Source organism: Lutjanus erythropterus, chromosome 15 (genome assembly GCF_056507025.1).
Source record: "Lutjanus erythropterus isolate fLutEry1 chromosome 15, fLutEry1.hap2, whole genome shotgun sequence".
Classification (NCBI taxonomy): domain Eukaryota; kingdom Metazoa; phylum Chordata; class Actinopteri; order Lutjaniformes; family Lutjanidae; genus Lutjanus; species Lutjanus erythropterus.
Window position 1 is genome coordinate 34,853,521 of NC_139331.1, and position 20,583 is coordinate 34,874,103.

The following is a 20,583-nucleotide window of genomic DNA, read 5'->3' on the forward strand; positions in this document are numbered from 1 at the left end:
AAACCAGTCTCACAATAAAGTAAAAAAAAAAGTTATTTAACAGGAATAAAAAACATGCAATCAGAAGAAAACATAATTGTGAAAAATAAAAAAGAAGTGGCAACTAACAAAATAAATCCGACCAGAGAATGACTAAATTTTCAGTTTTAAAAACATGACTGGAGGGTGACGTTAAGTCTGACTTAAGTCAAGACTAATGCTGATGTCAGAGTACATGATATCAGCCCGATTCGGAAGACGTAGGGCATCGAGCGGGTTCAGAAACGATCAGCGGGCATCGGGCGATGTCCTGACAGAAAGACTAGCGTGTTTGACTTTTTTTTTTTTAATCTTGCACGACGGGTTTGCATTGCTTCTGTGACGTTGACCAATTAGAGCACGGCTGATAGCGAGATGAGTCTGTGCACAAATGTAAACATGGCAAAGCGAAAGAGGAGTGATGGCGTTGGTGTCGCGAGGTTCATTGAGCTGTGAATGTTTTTTAGGCAGACGATCCGTTTGTTTACATTCTTTCTCCCGGAGGTCCGTCATGAGCGTTTCTTTTTCTGGTGACGTGTCGTGAAAGACCGCGAACGATGATCGGTTGTGGAGCAGCGTGTTGTCTGTCATGTGTCTCGGCCACGACGCAGCAAAAATTCACAACTCCATAATCGTCTAATCTGACACCGGGAACGTTTTTAACAAGCAAAAATATCTTGTAACCTGACCTTAGCGTAAAGTCGCCCACCTCTGAGCGATTAACGCGTGATCACGAGATATCTGCATTTTAAAAAAAACTTCTGTGTGCATGACTGTTCTCAGCTTCTGTAGCCAGACCGGAAAACGTGAACAAGGGGTTGTTTTTGAGAAGGTCTAGTTTCTCGTCATGCCTACATGACGGCCTAAAAACCATGAAGCGATCTTGGAGAAACCCCTGAAGAAAGCAGGTCATTTGCAGCACAGCTCGCTGCCTTTCTCTTGCGTTTCTACATTTAAAAAAGAAAAATTCTGCTCTTCTATTTGAAATATAGAAAGGACGAGTTCAAGGACGAGGACAGCTGTGAGCCACAAACCTATCCCAGTTCTCAAAGACACCGTTTCTATCTTATTAACTTTAATCCTCACACTGTGTCACATAAAATGCAAAAACTGTAGTCTTTACGGACGCCTTTAGAGGGTATTGTGACAGAGAGCTATATAAGGGCTTTAAATCCTGAAGAGAAAGACACACATGAAGGAAAATCTTTTTACTTTCCCTCCCACAGCAGAGAATACACTGCTAAATCCACTGTATACATCTCCGGTGAGCTTTACATGGAGAGTTATATTTACACACAATACACTGGCTTTTTTACCGAACAAAAGGCAACAATGTGGGAGGCAAAAATCCGGCCAAGTCAGCCTTCCTGCATCTGTGCCGCTGCAGCATGAAACACAGATGGATAATGTATATAAAGGTATGATTTCGATCATGCTGTCTTTGTTGTTTCATGTTCATCGTGGCAGAGGATTACATTAAACCTCTATTTCCGTGTTTTACATTTCCTCAGGACTGCAGTGAGGAGGACCTGGAGTAAAGAACAAAAGATGAAATATCATGAGATCAGTGTCATCATCCCACGTCCAAACAATCAGCAGTGACTCTCCAGCTGCTCGGCCCTAATGTAACCACGCCACACAAATACAGCACGGAGGAGGAGGACGAGGACGAGGAGGAGGAGGCGGAGGCGGAGGATGCTGTTGTTGTTGTTGTTGCCGCCGCCTTTGACTGAGTCAGCATGAACACAGCGATGCTGGTGGATGAGGGGAATCCTTCACACTCTGCGGCTCTCTTTACGTAAGTGGTCTTGTTAGAGCCGATTTCACACTTCCCCTCTGTACGATACACAGTGAGACTGTGCACATTTACAAATATTACAATTAATCAGCGGAGCAACAGGAACATCTATAAACAGGATCTGAGCTGTTTGCATGACTTCAGCCTGCGAGGCGTCGGTGCAGGGCTTTCTTTGTCTGTCTGCAGGACGTTAACTGAAACACTTAAAATATGTAGAATTGAATGAGTTCATGCTTAGAAGCAGGGGTGGAAAGAGTACTGAAAGTACGAGTACTGTTGCAAAAACTACTCAGAGTATTAGTTACTTTTAACCGTTGATGTCACAGTCAACTCTCCAAACTAGGACTGCAAGTTTTTCTCTTTTTTTCTTTTCAAACTAACTTTTCTTTTCCCTATTCATCAAAAGAGGTGCAAATTACTGCCGTGTCTATTGATTAAATATCCATCAACATTTTTACATTTTTAATTGGTCAGATTCTTAACAGCAATTAATCGATTAACCATTGATCGTTAACATTCGTACTCCAAATGTGCTGCTGCAGCATTTTGTTTTTTTTCTTTTTCGTCTGTATCTCAGTGTTTTCATTGGTCTGTTTGTGATCAGATCACCTGATTGGCTGCTGAAATTCAGATGAAAGGTTTGGATATTACTTAAAACTGTTCTCAGTGCTTGACTATGATTTTAAAAGTAACTAAGTAGATTACATCTTGTGATGCATACTTAAGTACAAGTAAAAGTACAGACTTGAAAAATCTACTCACAGTTACTTCCACCCCTGACTGTTACATTACTAAAATATTACTCAATTACAAGTAAAAGTACTGGTGTCACTTACGTAACAGTACAAAGTACTCATCTATTAATATGAGTATTAGTTACTTTGGTCCCATAATTTCATGGTAAATAGGTGGTAGTTACTAAGTAATATATTTGATTAACCCCAGATTCCATGGTTAATTATGTGATAATTAGCAAGTACTGTTTCTCTTTTCATGTAGTGGTTTCAAAATTCAAAAGTGAAACTTTAATTACCAGTTACTTGCATATAAACACTTGCAAATTATCACATACTTATGTATTTGTAATTAGTTACTTCCAGCCCTGTTTACAAGTGAAGCTATAATGTGACATCATGTGTCATTTTCCAGAAAGTTAAAAAAAAAAAAAAAAAAAAAAAAAACTTTGTTTCTGAGAAATTAGTTTTATTTTTGTCTAAAAAGAAAAAATATTTTATCTAGGAAGTTTTGCATTAGAAATGTAAACTTATTTTCAGAAAATATATTTAACCTATATTTAATCTTACGTTACTTTATCTTACCCTAACCTTATCTTATCTTAGTAAGATTTTACAGCTAATACTGAGGTAGATTTAACTAATAACAAGCTGCAGTAAGCGCTTTGCATAATATCGCAGCAGAGGAATGAGACACTAATTAAAAATTACTTATTTGAGATTTAATTCATCTACTTTTATTCATTGTCAGTGATTGTGAGTGAATCAGAACCTGGTGCTGTGATGCAGTCAGATCATCATCATCATCATCATCATCATCATCATCAGATATGAAAATATTAAAGACTTTTCTTACTTTCAGAAAACTAAACTATTTCCAGCAACTATACAGGACCTCTAACCTCTTCCTCTTCTCTAACCGGTTTAATAGGAAAAATGGTAAAAATAAATAAATAAAATTCTTCTGGTGCCTTAATTTAAGACAAAGTCACTTGTTTTTATCATGAGTTTTGAAGAAATGGTGTCTTATTGAAAGCTGCCTTTTTTTTTTTTTTTTTTTTGGATAAATATTAATCTCAGTTTAAGTTATTGAAGCTGTGAATCCAGCTCTGACGTTGCTTTTTTAGTCGATACAGCAGTCTTGTTTAGCAAACAGTTGTTTATTTACACACTCAGAAGTTGTGGAGGAACATTATTCATGTGGAGTCGTGTTTCTGTCCACCTGATAAACTAAAATAGCTCTTCTTTTTGCTCTGTTTTTGGTCTCCACCAACTCACTAATAATTCACCATTTGTTGATGTGAATGTAATGAGGAAATTTTAATTTTAATTTTCTCTGAATGACCTCTAAGAAAACTGAGAGCTCCGACTGCTGATGAAAACTGTGAGAAGCACTTGAAATCTCCGGAAAAAGGATTAATTTTTTTGTGTCTAATGTGTGTCGATTTCAGGAGACAAACGGGTGCATTCCTGCAAACTCTTAACCTCCGATCAGCTGATGACGACGACTGAGCGCTGGGAGCTGAATAACTAATGTGAGGAGTCTGACACTTTGTGAACCAAAATCCAACACACCACAAATCCTTCAGCGAGCGAAACCCCGATTGATTCATCAATAAAGGTCGGCAGGAAGACTCGGAACAGAAACAAGCTCCTCTCGTTCCCGTTTGTTAGTCCGTCAGAAAAATGTTTTTTAAATCAAATTTAAAAAGTCAGAATCTGGACTCGAGTCACTGAAAACAACAGCTACCTGTTTTGGTCTTAATATCTGAAGGTGAAGTCGAGATCAGACTCTTCTCCACCGTCTTCAGGATCGTCCTCTCCATCATCTCCCACACCTGAAAACACACACACACACATTGTATTGTCCATTATTTGATGAAAAAAAAAAAAAGACAAATTAAAAAAATCTTTTTTATCAAATAATAAATCTGATGTGTGATGTGTTTTTCTTGTTGTTTATTTAAAATTTGTTTCTGTGGTCCTTAAAATAAAATGAAAGAAGCTGTGACCTAAACACGTACAAACGATGCAATCAGCAGCAGTAGAATTTATATTATAAAAATAATAGAATAAAGTAATAATTAATCATGTAATATCACAGTAGATATCGTCACAGTCTGGTAAATCCCTGTAGTCAAAGACATTTGTTACTGCGATATTTGATATTCTGTTACATAACTAATAGAGCTCTTTTCTGTTGGTGAACATTATGACGTTTATTCCTGGTAAATGTCATAATGTTTAATCCCTAATTACCAGCGCGCACACGCACACACACACACACACACGCACACACACACGCACACACACACACACACACACACACACACTTTTGTTTAGACAGTAATCCGAGCTATTTAAACATGTGAATTAAGGAATTTGTGTTAAATCCTGGAGGTTTTTGTGCAGCAGTGTGGTGTTTACTGACATTCATTCAGGGTGAAATTTCTTATTTATTCATTATATATCATACAGTGTGTCAGTAGAGCCAACACTATAGTATGCATATTACCGTATTTCTTTTTCTTTTAGAAGAGTTGTCTATTGTATCTGATATTTTACCTCTTGATTTTATTTTCTATGGAGCCTAGATTAAGATTTTTTCCATATAAACCATAAAATCAAAAGAGGCATAAAACAGAATTAAATCAAAAAGTTTGTGAAAAAGATCAAATATACTCAGGAGGAAAAGTCGGTATGAATCTGTAAGTTACTCCACTTCATCAGGCAGAGGGAAGAAAGGACGCAAATAATAATTAATCACCAAGTATCAATCAGTATCTTTCTAGTCACATTTGTACCTAATCAATTAATCAACTATTAAAAAAAATAATAATAATAAGAGGCTATCACAAGCTATGAAAACCCAAAGACAGTATCTCCTCTGCTGACCTAAAATTTTTGAAAAGAAATCTCAGGTTTGGGTCAGATTGTTTTTAAAAGTAGTCAGTTACTGAATATAAATTATATGGCATTAAAAGAAGTAATGTAATTCACTGGATTACAAAAAAAATCAAATATAATCTAATCTCAAAACTTGCCTTCAGAATTAAACACTGAAAATATTTCACCTCATACTAAAATACTTTCTCCCAACAGGTCCAACACAAAGTGGAGCTTTGAGATTATCAGTTATCATGGAAAAAAGGTTCAGAATAAAAAAATATTTTAAAGACAGAATCCAAAATGTAATCCAGTAATCCTTCACAATGTAACTATAAAGTCTAATTCAATAAAAAAAACAAAAAACAATTGAAATGAAATGGGCTGATTATAACTCTGTTTTTTCCTCTTGTCTCTGTCACAGAGCTCAACAGTGAAGTTCCAGAAGAGAAAATCAGGCTCATATTATGAGATGAAGATTTAGATTATTAGTCATAATTTTGTATTGATCCAAGGTCAATTTATGATGAGCTACGAGATTGTGAAACTAAGATATATCTTCATGTAGAAGCCACAGATCCACTGGATATTAACCTTATTTTAAGAAAAATATGGAGAAGTACTACAATACCCACAATCCTACAGAGTAACAGTAAGCTTGCTGTTACCATGGAAATGTCTGCAGCCTCTGTGAATGGAAAGTTAAGCTGTTCTTCACAGTATAAACACTGATAAAAGTTAAATTTAAGAAGAAACCATCTCTTGCAATGTTTTGTGGGATGAGTAGTTCCTTTGTTTTTAAAATAATCCTGAACACAGTCATTATCTGTTTTACTTTTTTCTTTCTCTGATTCAAATGTTTGATGGTTCATAATTCGTCTTGCAGTTGGTTCTTTTGGTTTCAGGTTTTAAAATCTTTACATAAGGATTTTCTGATTCGTCAGCAGAGTGAATGATGGGAAATTCACTTCTGGAACCACAGCTGGAGAAAAAGTTTGTGTTGAACTCTGTTCTGTAACCAACATGATAAAACTTTGTTTTTTGTTTCTTACCCGAGCAGAAGTCGATGTTCATCAGCATCACGGCGAGGTCGTCAATGTCGATGTCGAAGTGACTCATGCTCTCATAACCGAACTCTGGACGCTCCGCGTTCGAGGCCCTCACTGCGGCTGCCATTCTGTCAACACACACGCACGCACGCACGCACGCACACACACACACACACACACACACACACACACACACACACACACACACACAGGTTTCAAAATAAGACCCATTCACTTAAGTTACACTGTGAAAGTTTTGGAGACTATCTTTTTTTTTTTTTGTTTATTCAAAACTACTACTACTACTTTCTACTAGAAAAGAAAGTAGTTCCTACATGAATCTGCTCACACCAAGGTCTGTGGATCATCTGACTAACCAGGAAAAAGACTGTCATTGAGTTTTTGTTTTGTTTTTTGTTTTTGCCGCTTTGAACACCACAGGACTTGTACCATTTAGTTCAGTTATACTGAAGAGAGGGCGGTAAGCTCTCCGACTGATATCTCCAAAATTCTGCACCTCACACTAAAACAGTTCAGAAGGATTAACAGCTCTACAGGCCAGAGGCCTTTTAATTTTGGGGTGAACTGTCCCTTTAAAGACTTGTAATCTGCAGCCTCTGTATCGACGATACATTCAACAATAAATATTCAATGAACCAAACCATTTCAAAGATTATTGATTTTAAAGAAGAGGCTGAGTTCGGATCAATCCATCAGCAAACCACACACACACACACACACACACACACTCAGTGATCTGTCTTGGCCCCATGTGGCCGCTCGGCGACTGCAGATTTCGGAACAGATTTGTTTGGTTTTTCGATCTCTTCTTGGCAACAGGTTGATCATCTGCTACATAATGTATACCAACTGAGTGAACGTCTGACACACACACACACACACACACACACACACACACACACACACACCGTACAACAACACACTACACTACAACATGTACGTTACACTACACCCTCTATAAACACTGATCTCATCATTCAAGCGCATGACTCATGATTCATGCATGTATATATCATATAAATACACACACATGAATCCAAACGTAAACAGATCTCTGCTTATCGTTCATTCTTTTGTTGTTTATTATTGCTATTCTTCTTATTTATTTATTTATTTATTCAGTGAGTTACTTATTGGTTTTGCTGTCTTTTTTATTTTGTTATTATTGTTCACATTTGTTAAACATTGTTTAGTAATTTAGTGATTGTTTAACAATTTAGTAATAGTTTTTGTCTTTTGAACTACAAATAAAGAGACTTCTTGTGCTGTTTTAAGGTAAATTAAAAAAAAAAGAAAATATAAGAAAAGAAAATACAATAAACAATAATTCAAACTATGGACATATTTATATATTCTAGATGTTTACTTTATTTAGATTGGATTCGACTGACAATTTGTTTAACTCATTTATGTTAAATATGTTAACTTATTATTTTTTTCTTTTTTAAATTCAGTTATGTTTTGTTGTTTCTGCGTAAGTATTATTGTGTCTTTATTTTTGTTTGTGAACTGGGAAACACTGTGGGAAACTGAGGTTATACTGGTGAGAAGGCAGGTGTAGGACCAGCATGCACCTGGGTGGGCTGATGCGTTTCTTATGAGAGCAATAAAGGCATGAAGTATTCATGATTTCTTTGTTGTTTTGTTTGTTTGCTTGCTTGCTTGTTTTTTGACATAAAACATAAGAAAAGCAGAAACTTGTCTGAGTTTAATTCAAGTTTGACTTGATTTTAGACTCAACAATCAGCCTCATTTAACAGCTCAGTCCTGCTGCTTCTACTTTTAACTAAATACACTCAGCGATGAATTATTAAAACCTGACCAGAGTCTCTACGTGCAGAATCAGAGCTTCACCACAAAACACTCGACTTACTTCTCCAGGATGACGTCGGCGCTCTGCGAGTGTGACAGTGAAGAAGACAAGACAGACAGGAAGAAAGAGAAGAAAATTAATCACATTGTGCTTCAGTTGTCGGTGCCAGCCACATCTGTCAGAAGTGTTTGTCAGATACGTCAGCGTGTTAAATAAAAAAAAACAAACATGATTTTAAGAAATACTGCCGGCTGCCAGATTGGCCTCGTGGTGTTTACTACCTGCTTCCACTAAGTCTATCTGCTTTAACACCTGCTCTGGCAGAGGATGAGGCTCGACATAAAACAGAGACACCTGAGGCTCATACTTTCTCTCTCTCTCTCTCTCTCACACACACACACACACACACTCCTCTGCTGAGACGCAGTGACGCAGAGACGTTGCATCAGCAGTAAGGAGGCTGATTTTAGTAACAACCTGCTCGTCTCTTCAGGGACGAGTGGGACCAAACTGAGGCTGGACCGTCCAACTGTCTGCTGTCAACTTTAACTTTTTAACTTTTGTCACTTTTCACTCAACACTAAAATGACGTCAGACACTTGGGTTTAATCAAATGTATCCTTGGACATGTATCATACATGTATCACTGTGCCAAAAAAGATGTCATCTCTGAGTAACTTAAAGGGATAGTTCACATTTTTGAAGTGGGTTTGTATGAGGTGCTCATCTATAGTCAATGTATTATCTACAGTAGATAGTTGTTGCTGCACCAGTGCTTTACTTTACTGTCAGGCAGCTTTTCTGACACAAAACCTCAGTTATAAAAACTAAAAATTGCTTCATCCAAATGAACCAAACTCCATAGGCAAAAACAGTAATTTTACATCACAGAAAATAGGAGTTGCTTATTTATCACTGCCTTGATCAGTTGGTTTGTTTGAGTTATTGTGTGACTTTAAGTGGTGACTTCGACATTTTAAAAAGACAGTTAAGATTCACAAAACTCACACAATAAGGCAAACAAACTAACAGATCGAGGCAGCTGTAGACCAGCAACTCCTGCGCTCTGTGAGCTAAAATTACTGATTTTGCTCATGGAGTTTGGTTGGTTTGGAGACCGATATTTGGCTTTTATAACACTTTCCTGTCAGAAAAAGCTGTCTAAAGGCAAAGTGAAAATACTCTAAATATACTGTATAATTTGTTTTTCCAGCTACTTCTCCAAACTGGGGACATACTGACCGCCATCTACTGTATGGATAAGTGCTTCATACAACCCCACATCAAATAATGTGAACTATCCCTTTAAATACACATTAGGGCTGCAATGATTGAGTGATTTTTCAACTCTTAAATGTCAGGATACAATAAAGAAAAGTAACACTTTATAATTAACAAATGTTAAATTGATAGATCATTAAACTTAGTCAACAGTTATTTTACTGTTAAACAATTCAATTGTAATAAATAATGATCACTGGAAGTGTTATAACTTGTGTTATTTTATTAGTTTGCATGATATGAAATAAAGTATACATACATACATATGACCATACATTCATACATACATACATATGACCATACATTCATACATACATATATATGACCATACATTCATACATACATATGACCATACATTCATACATACATTCATACATACATACATACATACATACATATGACCATACATTCATACATACATACATACATACATACATACATATGACCATACATTCATACATACATACATATGACCATACATTCATACATACATACATACATACATACATATGACCATACATTCATACATACATACATATGACCATACATTCATACATACATACATACATACATACATATGACCACACATTCATACATACATACATATGACCATACATTCATACATACATACATACATCCATATGACCATACATTCATACATACATACATACATACATATGACCATACATTCATACATACATACATACATACATATGACCATACATTCATACATACATACATACATACATACATACATATGACCATACATCCATACATACATACATACATACATACATATGACCATACGTCCATACATTCATACATTCATACATACATATGACCATACATTCATACATACATACATACATACATATGACCATACATTCATACATACATACATACATACATACATACATATGACCATACATTCATACATGCATACATACATATGACCATGCATTCATACATACATACATACATACATATGACCATACATTCATACATACATACATACATACATATGACCATACATTCATACATACATACATACATATGACCATACATTCATACATACATACATACATATGACCATACATACATACATACATACATACATACATATGACCATACATTCATACATACATATGACCATACATTCATACATACATACATACATACATATGACCATACATTCATTCATACATACATATGACCATACATTCATACATACATACATACATACATATGACCATACATTCATACATACATACATACATACATATGACCATACCTTCATACATACATACATACATACATATGACCATACATTCATACATACATACATACATACATACATATGACCATACATTCATACATACATACATACATACATACATATGACCATACATTCATTCATACATACATACATACATATGACCATAAATCATACATACATACATACATATGACCATACATTCATACATTCATACATACATACATATGACCATACATTCATACATACATACATACATACATATGACCATACATTCATACATACATACATACATAGGACCATACATTCATTCATACATACATACATACATATGACCATACATTGATACATACATACATACATATGACCATACATTCATACATACATACATACATACATACATATGACCATACATTCATACATACATACATACATATGACCATACATTCATACATACATATGACCATACATTCATACATAAATACATACATATGACCATACACTCATACATACATACATACATATGACCATACATTCATATATACATACATACATACATATGACCATACATTCATACATACATACATACATATGACCATACATTCATACATACATACATATGACCATACATATGACCATACATATGACCATCCATATGACCATACATATGACCATACATACATACATACATTCATACATACATACATACATATGACCATACATTCATACATACATACATACGTATATACATACATATGACCATACATTCATACATACATACATACATATGACCATACATTCATACATACATACATACATACATATGACCATACATATGACCATACATACATACATACATATGACCATACATTCATACATACATACATACATATGACCATACATTCATACATACATACATACATATGACCATACATATGACCATACATACATACATACATACATACATACATACATACATACATACATACATACATACATACAGACATATGACCATACATTCATACATACATACATACATATGACCATACATTCATACATACATACATATGACCATACATTCATACATACATACATACATACATACATACATATGACCATACATTCATACATTCATACATACATACATACATATGACCATACATTCATACATACATACATACATACATACATACATATGACCATACATTCATACATACATACATACATACATATGACCATACATTCATACATACATACATACATATGACCATACATTCATACATACATACATACATACATACATATGACCATACATTCATACATACATATGACCATACATTCATACATACATACATATGACCATACCTTTATCCATACATACATACATACATATGACCATACATTCATACATACATACATACATACATATGACCATACATTCATACATACATACATTCATACATATGACCATACATTCATACATACATACATACATACATACATACATACATACATACATACATACATACATACATATGACCATACATTCATTCATACATACATACATATGACCATACATTCATACATACATACATACATACATATGACCATACATTCATACATACATACATATATACATACATATGACCATACATTCATACATACATACATACATACATATGACCATACATTCATACATACATACATATGACCATACATTCATACATACATACATACATACATACATACGACCATACATTGATACATACATACATATGACCATACATTCATACATACATACATACATACATCCATATGACCATACATTCATACATACATACATATGACCATACATTCATACATACATACATACATACATATGACCATACATTCATACATACATACATACATACATATGACCATACATTCATACATACATACATACATATGACCATACATACATACATACATACATACATATGACCATACATACATACATACATACATACATATGACCATATATCCATACATTCATACATTCATACATACATATGACCATACATTCATACATACATACATACATAAATACATATGACCATACATTCATACATACATACATACATACATATGACCATACATTCATACATACATACATACATATGACCATACATTCATTCATACATACATACATACATATGACCATACATTCATACATACATACATACATACATACATACATACATACATACATACATATGACCATACATCCATACATACATACATACATACATACATACATATGACCATACATCCATACATACATACATACATACATATGACCATACATTCATACATTCATACATACATACATACATATGACCATACATTCATACATACATACATATGACCATACATTCATACATACATACGTATGACCATACATTCATACATACATACATACATACATATGACCATACATTCATTCATACATACATACATACATATGACCATACATTCATACATACATACATACATACATACATACATACATATGACCATACATTCATACATTCATACATACATACATATGACCATACATTCATACATACATACATACATATGACCATACATTCATACATACATACATACATATGACCATACATTCATTCATACATACATACATACATACATATGACCATACATTCATACATACATACATACATACATACATACATACATACATACATATGACCATACATTCATACATTCATACATACATACATACATACATACATACATACATATGACCATACATTAATACATACATACATACATACATATGACCATACATTCATACATACATACATACATACATACATACATATGATCATACATACATACATACATACATACATACATATGACCATACATTCATTCATACATACATATGACCATACATTCATACATACATACATACATATGACCATACATTCATACATACATACATGCATACATATGACCATACATTCATACATACATACATACATATGACCATACATTCATACATACATACATACATACATATGACCATACATTCATACATACATACATACATATGACCATACATTCATACATACATAAATACATATGACCATACATTCATACATACATACATACATATGACCATACATTCATACATACATACATATGACCATACATATGACCATATATATGACCATACATATGACCATACATACATACATACATACATACATACATACATATGACCATACATTCATACATACATACATACATACATATGACCATACATTCATACATACATACATATGACCATACATTCATACATACATACATATGACCATACATTCATACATACATACATACATATGACCATACAGTCATACATACATACATACATATGACCATACATTCATACATACATACATACATATGGCCATACATTCATACATACATACATATGACCATACATTCATACATACATACATACATACATACATATGACCATACATTCATAGATACATACATACATACATATGACCATACATTCATTCATACATACATACATATGACCATACATTCATACATACATACATACATACATACATATGACCATACATTCATACATACATACATACATATGACCATACATTCATACATACATACATACATATGACCATACATTCATACATAGATACATATGACCATACATATGACCATATATATGACCATACATATGACCATACATACATACATACATACATACATACATATGACCATACATTCATACATACATACATACATACATACATATGACCATACATTCATACATACATACATATGACCATACATTCATACATACATACATACATACATATGACCATACATTCATACATACATACATACATACATATGACCATACATTCATTCATACATACATACATACATACATATGACCATACATTCATACATACATACATACATATGACCATACATTCATACATTCATACATACATACATTCATACATACATACATACATATGACCATACATTCATACATACATACATACATATGGCCATACATTCATACATACATACATACATATGACCATACATTCATACATACATTCATACATACATATGACCATACATTCATACATACATACATACATACATACATATGACCATACATTCATTCATACATACATACATATGACTGTACATTCATACATACATACATACATACATATGACCATACATTCATACATACATACATACATACATATGACCATACATTCATACATACATACATACATATGGCCATACATTCATACATACATACATACATACATATGACCATACATTCATACATACATACATACATACATATTACCATACATTCATACATACATACATACATACATATGACATACATTCATTCATACATACATACATATGACCATACATTCATACATACATACATACATACATATGACCATACATTCATACATACATACATACATATGACCATACATTCATACATACATACATACATATGACCATACATTCATACATACATACATACATATGACCATACATTCATACATACATACATACATATGGCCATACTTTCATACATACATACATACATACATATGACCATACATTCATACATACATACATACATACATATGACCATACATTCATAGATACATACATACATACATATGACCATACATTCATTCATACATACATACATATGACCATACATTCATACATACATACATACATACATATGACCATACATTCATACATACATACATACATACATATGACCATACATTCATACATACATACATACATACATATGACCATACATTCATACATACATACATATGACCATACATTCATACATACATACATATGACCATACATATGACCATATATATGACCATACATATGACCATACATACATACATACATACATACATACATACATACATATGACCATACATTCATACATACATACATACATACATACATATGACCATACATTCATACATACATACATATGACCATACATTCATACATACATACATACATACATATGACCATACATTCATACATACATACATACATACATATGACCATACATTCATTCATACATACATACATACATATGACCATACATTCATACATACATACATACATACATACGACCATACATTCATACATTCATACATACATACATACATAAATACATACATACATATGACCATACATTAATACATACATACATACATACATACATATGACCATACATTCATACATACATACATACATATGACCATACATACATACATACATACATACATACATATGACCATACATTCATTCATACATACATATGACCATACATTCATACATACATACATACATACATACATATGACCATACATTCATACATACATACATATGACCATACATTCATACATACATACATACATATGACCATACATTCATACATACATACATACATACATATGACCATACATTCATACATACATACATACATATGACCATACATTCATACATACATACATATGACCATACATTCATACATACATACATACATACATATGACCATACATTCATACATACATACATATGACCATACATTCATACATACATACATACATACATATGACCATACATTCATTCATACATACATACATACATACATATGACCATACATTCATACATACATACATATGACCATACATTCATACATTCATACATACATACATACATATATACAGATGACCATACATTCATACATACATACATACATACATATGACCATACATTCATACATACATACATACATACATATGACCATACATTCATACATAGATACATACATACATACATATGACCATACATTCATACATACATACATACATACATATGACCATACATTCATACATACATACATACATACATACATATGACCATATATTCATACATACATACATACATACATATGACCATACATTCATACATACATACATACATACATACATACATATGACCATACATTCATACATACATACATACATACATATGACCATACATTCATTCCTACATACATACATACATATGACCATACATTCATACATACATACATACATACATATGACCATACATTCATACATACATACATACATACATACATATGACCATACATTCATACATTCATACATTCATACATACATACATACATACATACATATGACCATACATTCATACATACATACATATGACCATACATTCATACATACATACATACATACATATGACCATACATTCATACATACATACATACATACATATGACCATACATTCATTCATACATACATACATACATATGACCATACAATCATACATACATACATACATACATACATATGACCATACATTCATACATACATACATACATACATACATATGACCATACATTCATTCATACATACATACATACATACAACCATACAGTCATACATACATACATACATACATATGACCATACATTCATACATACATACATACATACATATGACCATACATTCATATATACATACATACATACATATGACCATACATTCATACATACATACATACATACATATGACCATACATTCATACATACATACATACATACATATGACCATACATTCATACATACATACATACATATGACCATACATACATACATACATACATATGACCATACATTCATACATACATACATAAATATGACCATACATTCATACATACATACATATGACCATACATTCATACATACATACATAAATATGACCATACATTCATACATACATACATATGACCATACATTCATACATACATACATACATACATCCATATGACCATACATTCATACATACATACATACATACATACATATGACCATACATTCATACATACATACATACATACATACATACATATGACCATACATTCATACATACATATGACCATACATTCATACATACATATATACATACATATGACCATACATTCATACATACATACATACATATGACCATACATTCATACATACATATATACATACATATGACCATACATCGATACATACATACATACATACATATGACCATACATCCATACATTCATACATTCATACATACATATGACCATACATTCATACATACATACATACATACATACATATGACCATACATTCATACATACATACATACATACATACATATGACCATACATTCATACATACATACATACCTACATATGACCATACATTCATACATACATACATACATACATATGCCCATACATTCATACATACATACATACATACATACATACATACATATGACCATACATTCATACATACATACATACATACATACATATGACCATACATTCATACATACATACATACATACATATGACCATACATTCATACATACATACATACATACCTATGACCATACATTCATACATACATACATACATACATATGACCATACATACATACATACATTCATACATATGACCATACATACATACATACATACATACATACATACATACATATGACCATACATTCATACATACATACATACATACATATGACCATACATTCATACATACATACATACATACATACATATGACCATACATTCATACATACATACATACATACATATGACCATACATTTATACATACATACATACATACATATGACCATACATTCATACATACATACATACATATGACCATACATTCATTCATACATACAGACATACATATGACCAGACATTCATTCATACATACATACATACATACATATGACCATACATTCATACATACATATGACCATACATTCATACATACATACATACATATGACCATACATTCATACATACATACATACATATGACCATACATTCATACATACATACATATATATGACCATACATTCATACATACATATGACCATACATTCATACATACATTCATACATACATACATACATACATACATATGACCATACATTCATACATACATACATACATACATATGACCATACATTCATACATACATACATACATACATATGACCATACATTCATACATACATACATATGACCATACATTCATACATACATACATACATACATATGACCATACATTCATACATACATACATATGACCATACATTCATACATACATACATACATACATCCATATGACCATACATTCATACATACATACATACATACATACATATGACCATACATTCATACATACATACATACATACATATGACCATACATTCATACATACATACATACATACATCCATATGACCATACATTCATACATACATACATACATACATACATATGACCATACATTCATACATACATACATATGACCATACATTCATACATACATACATACATACATATGACCATACATTCATACATACATACATACATACATATGACCATACATTCATACATACATACATACATATGACCATACCTTCATACATACATACATATGACCATACCTTCATACATACATACATACATACATACATATGACCATACATTCATACATACATACATACATACATACATACATATGACCATACATTCATACATTCATACATACATATGACCATACATTCATACATACATACATACATATGACCATACATTCATTCATACATACATACATACATACATATGACCATACATTCATACATACATACATACATATGACCATACATTCATACATACATACATACATACATATGACCATACATTCATACATACATACATACATATGACCATACATTCATACATACATACATACATACATACATATGACCATACATTCATACATACATACATACATATGACCATACATTCATACATACATACATACATACATATGACCATACATTCATACATACATACATACATATGACCATACATTCATACATACATACATACATACATATGACCATACATTCATTCATACATACATACATACATATGACCATACATTCATACATACATACATACATATGACCATACATTCATACATACATACATACATACATATGACCATACATTCATTCATACATACATACATACATATGACCATACATTCATACATACATATGACCATACATTCATACATACATACATACATACATACATACATACGACCATACATTCATACATTCATACATACATACATACATACATACATATGACCATACATTCATACATACATACATACATACATATGACCATACATTCATACATACATACATACATACATATGACCATACATTCATACATACATACATACATATGACCATACATTCATACATACATACATACATACATAAATATGACCATACATTCATACATACATACATACATATATATGACCATACATTCATACATACATACATACATATGACCATACATTCATACATACATACATACATACATATGACCATACATTCATACATACATACATATGACCATACCTTCATACATACATACATACATACATACATACATATGA

General features: G+C 32.2%; 1 protein-coding gene across 1 annotated transcript in view; it reads right to left on the bottom strand.

Annotated features, from left to right (window-relative positions):
* Positions 1–1,002: 1,002 nt before the first annotated feature.
* trim54 (tripartite motif containing 54) overlaps positions 1,003–20,583 on the bottom strand; it is a 33,563-nt gene continuing 13,982 nt past the window's right edge. The window contains exons 6-9 of the mRNA XM_084737610.1: positions 8,380–8,402; positions 6,489–6,613; positions 4,301–4,388; positions 1,003–1,547 (exon numbers count right to left, since the gene is read on the bottom strand). Of these exons, the coding sequence (XP_084593736.1) occupies positions 4,312–4,388; positions 6,489–6,613; positions 8,380–8,402 (225 nt within the window). The 3' untranslated portion in view covers positions 1,003–1,547; positions 4,301–4,311. The remainder of the gene's footprint in view (positions 1,548–4,300; positions 4,389–6,488; positions 6,614–8,379; positions 8,403–20,583) is intronic.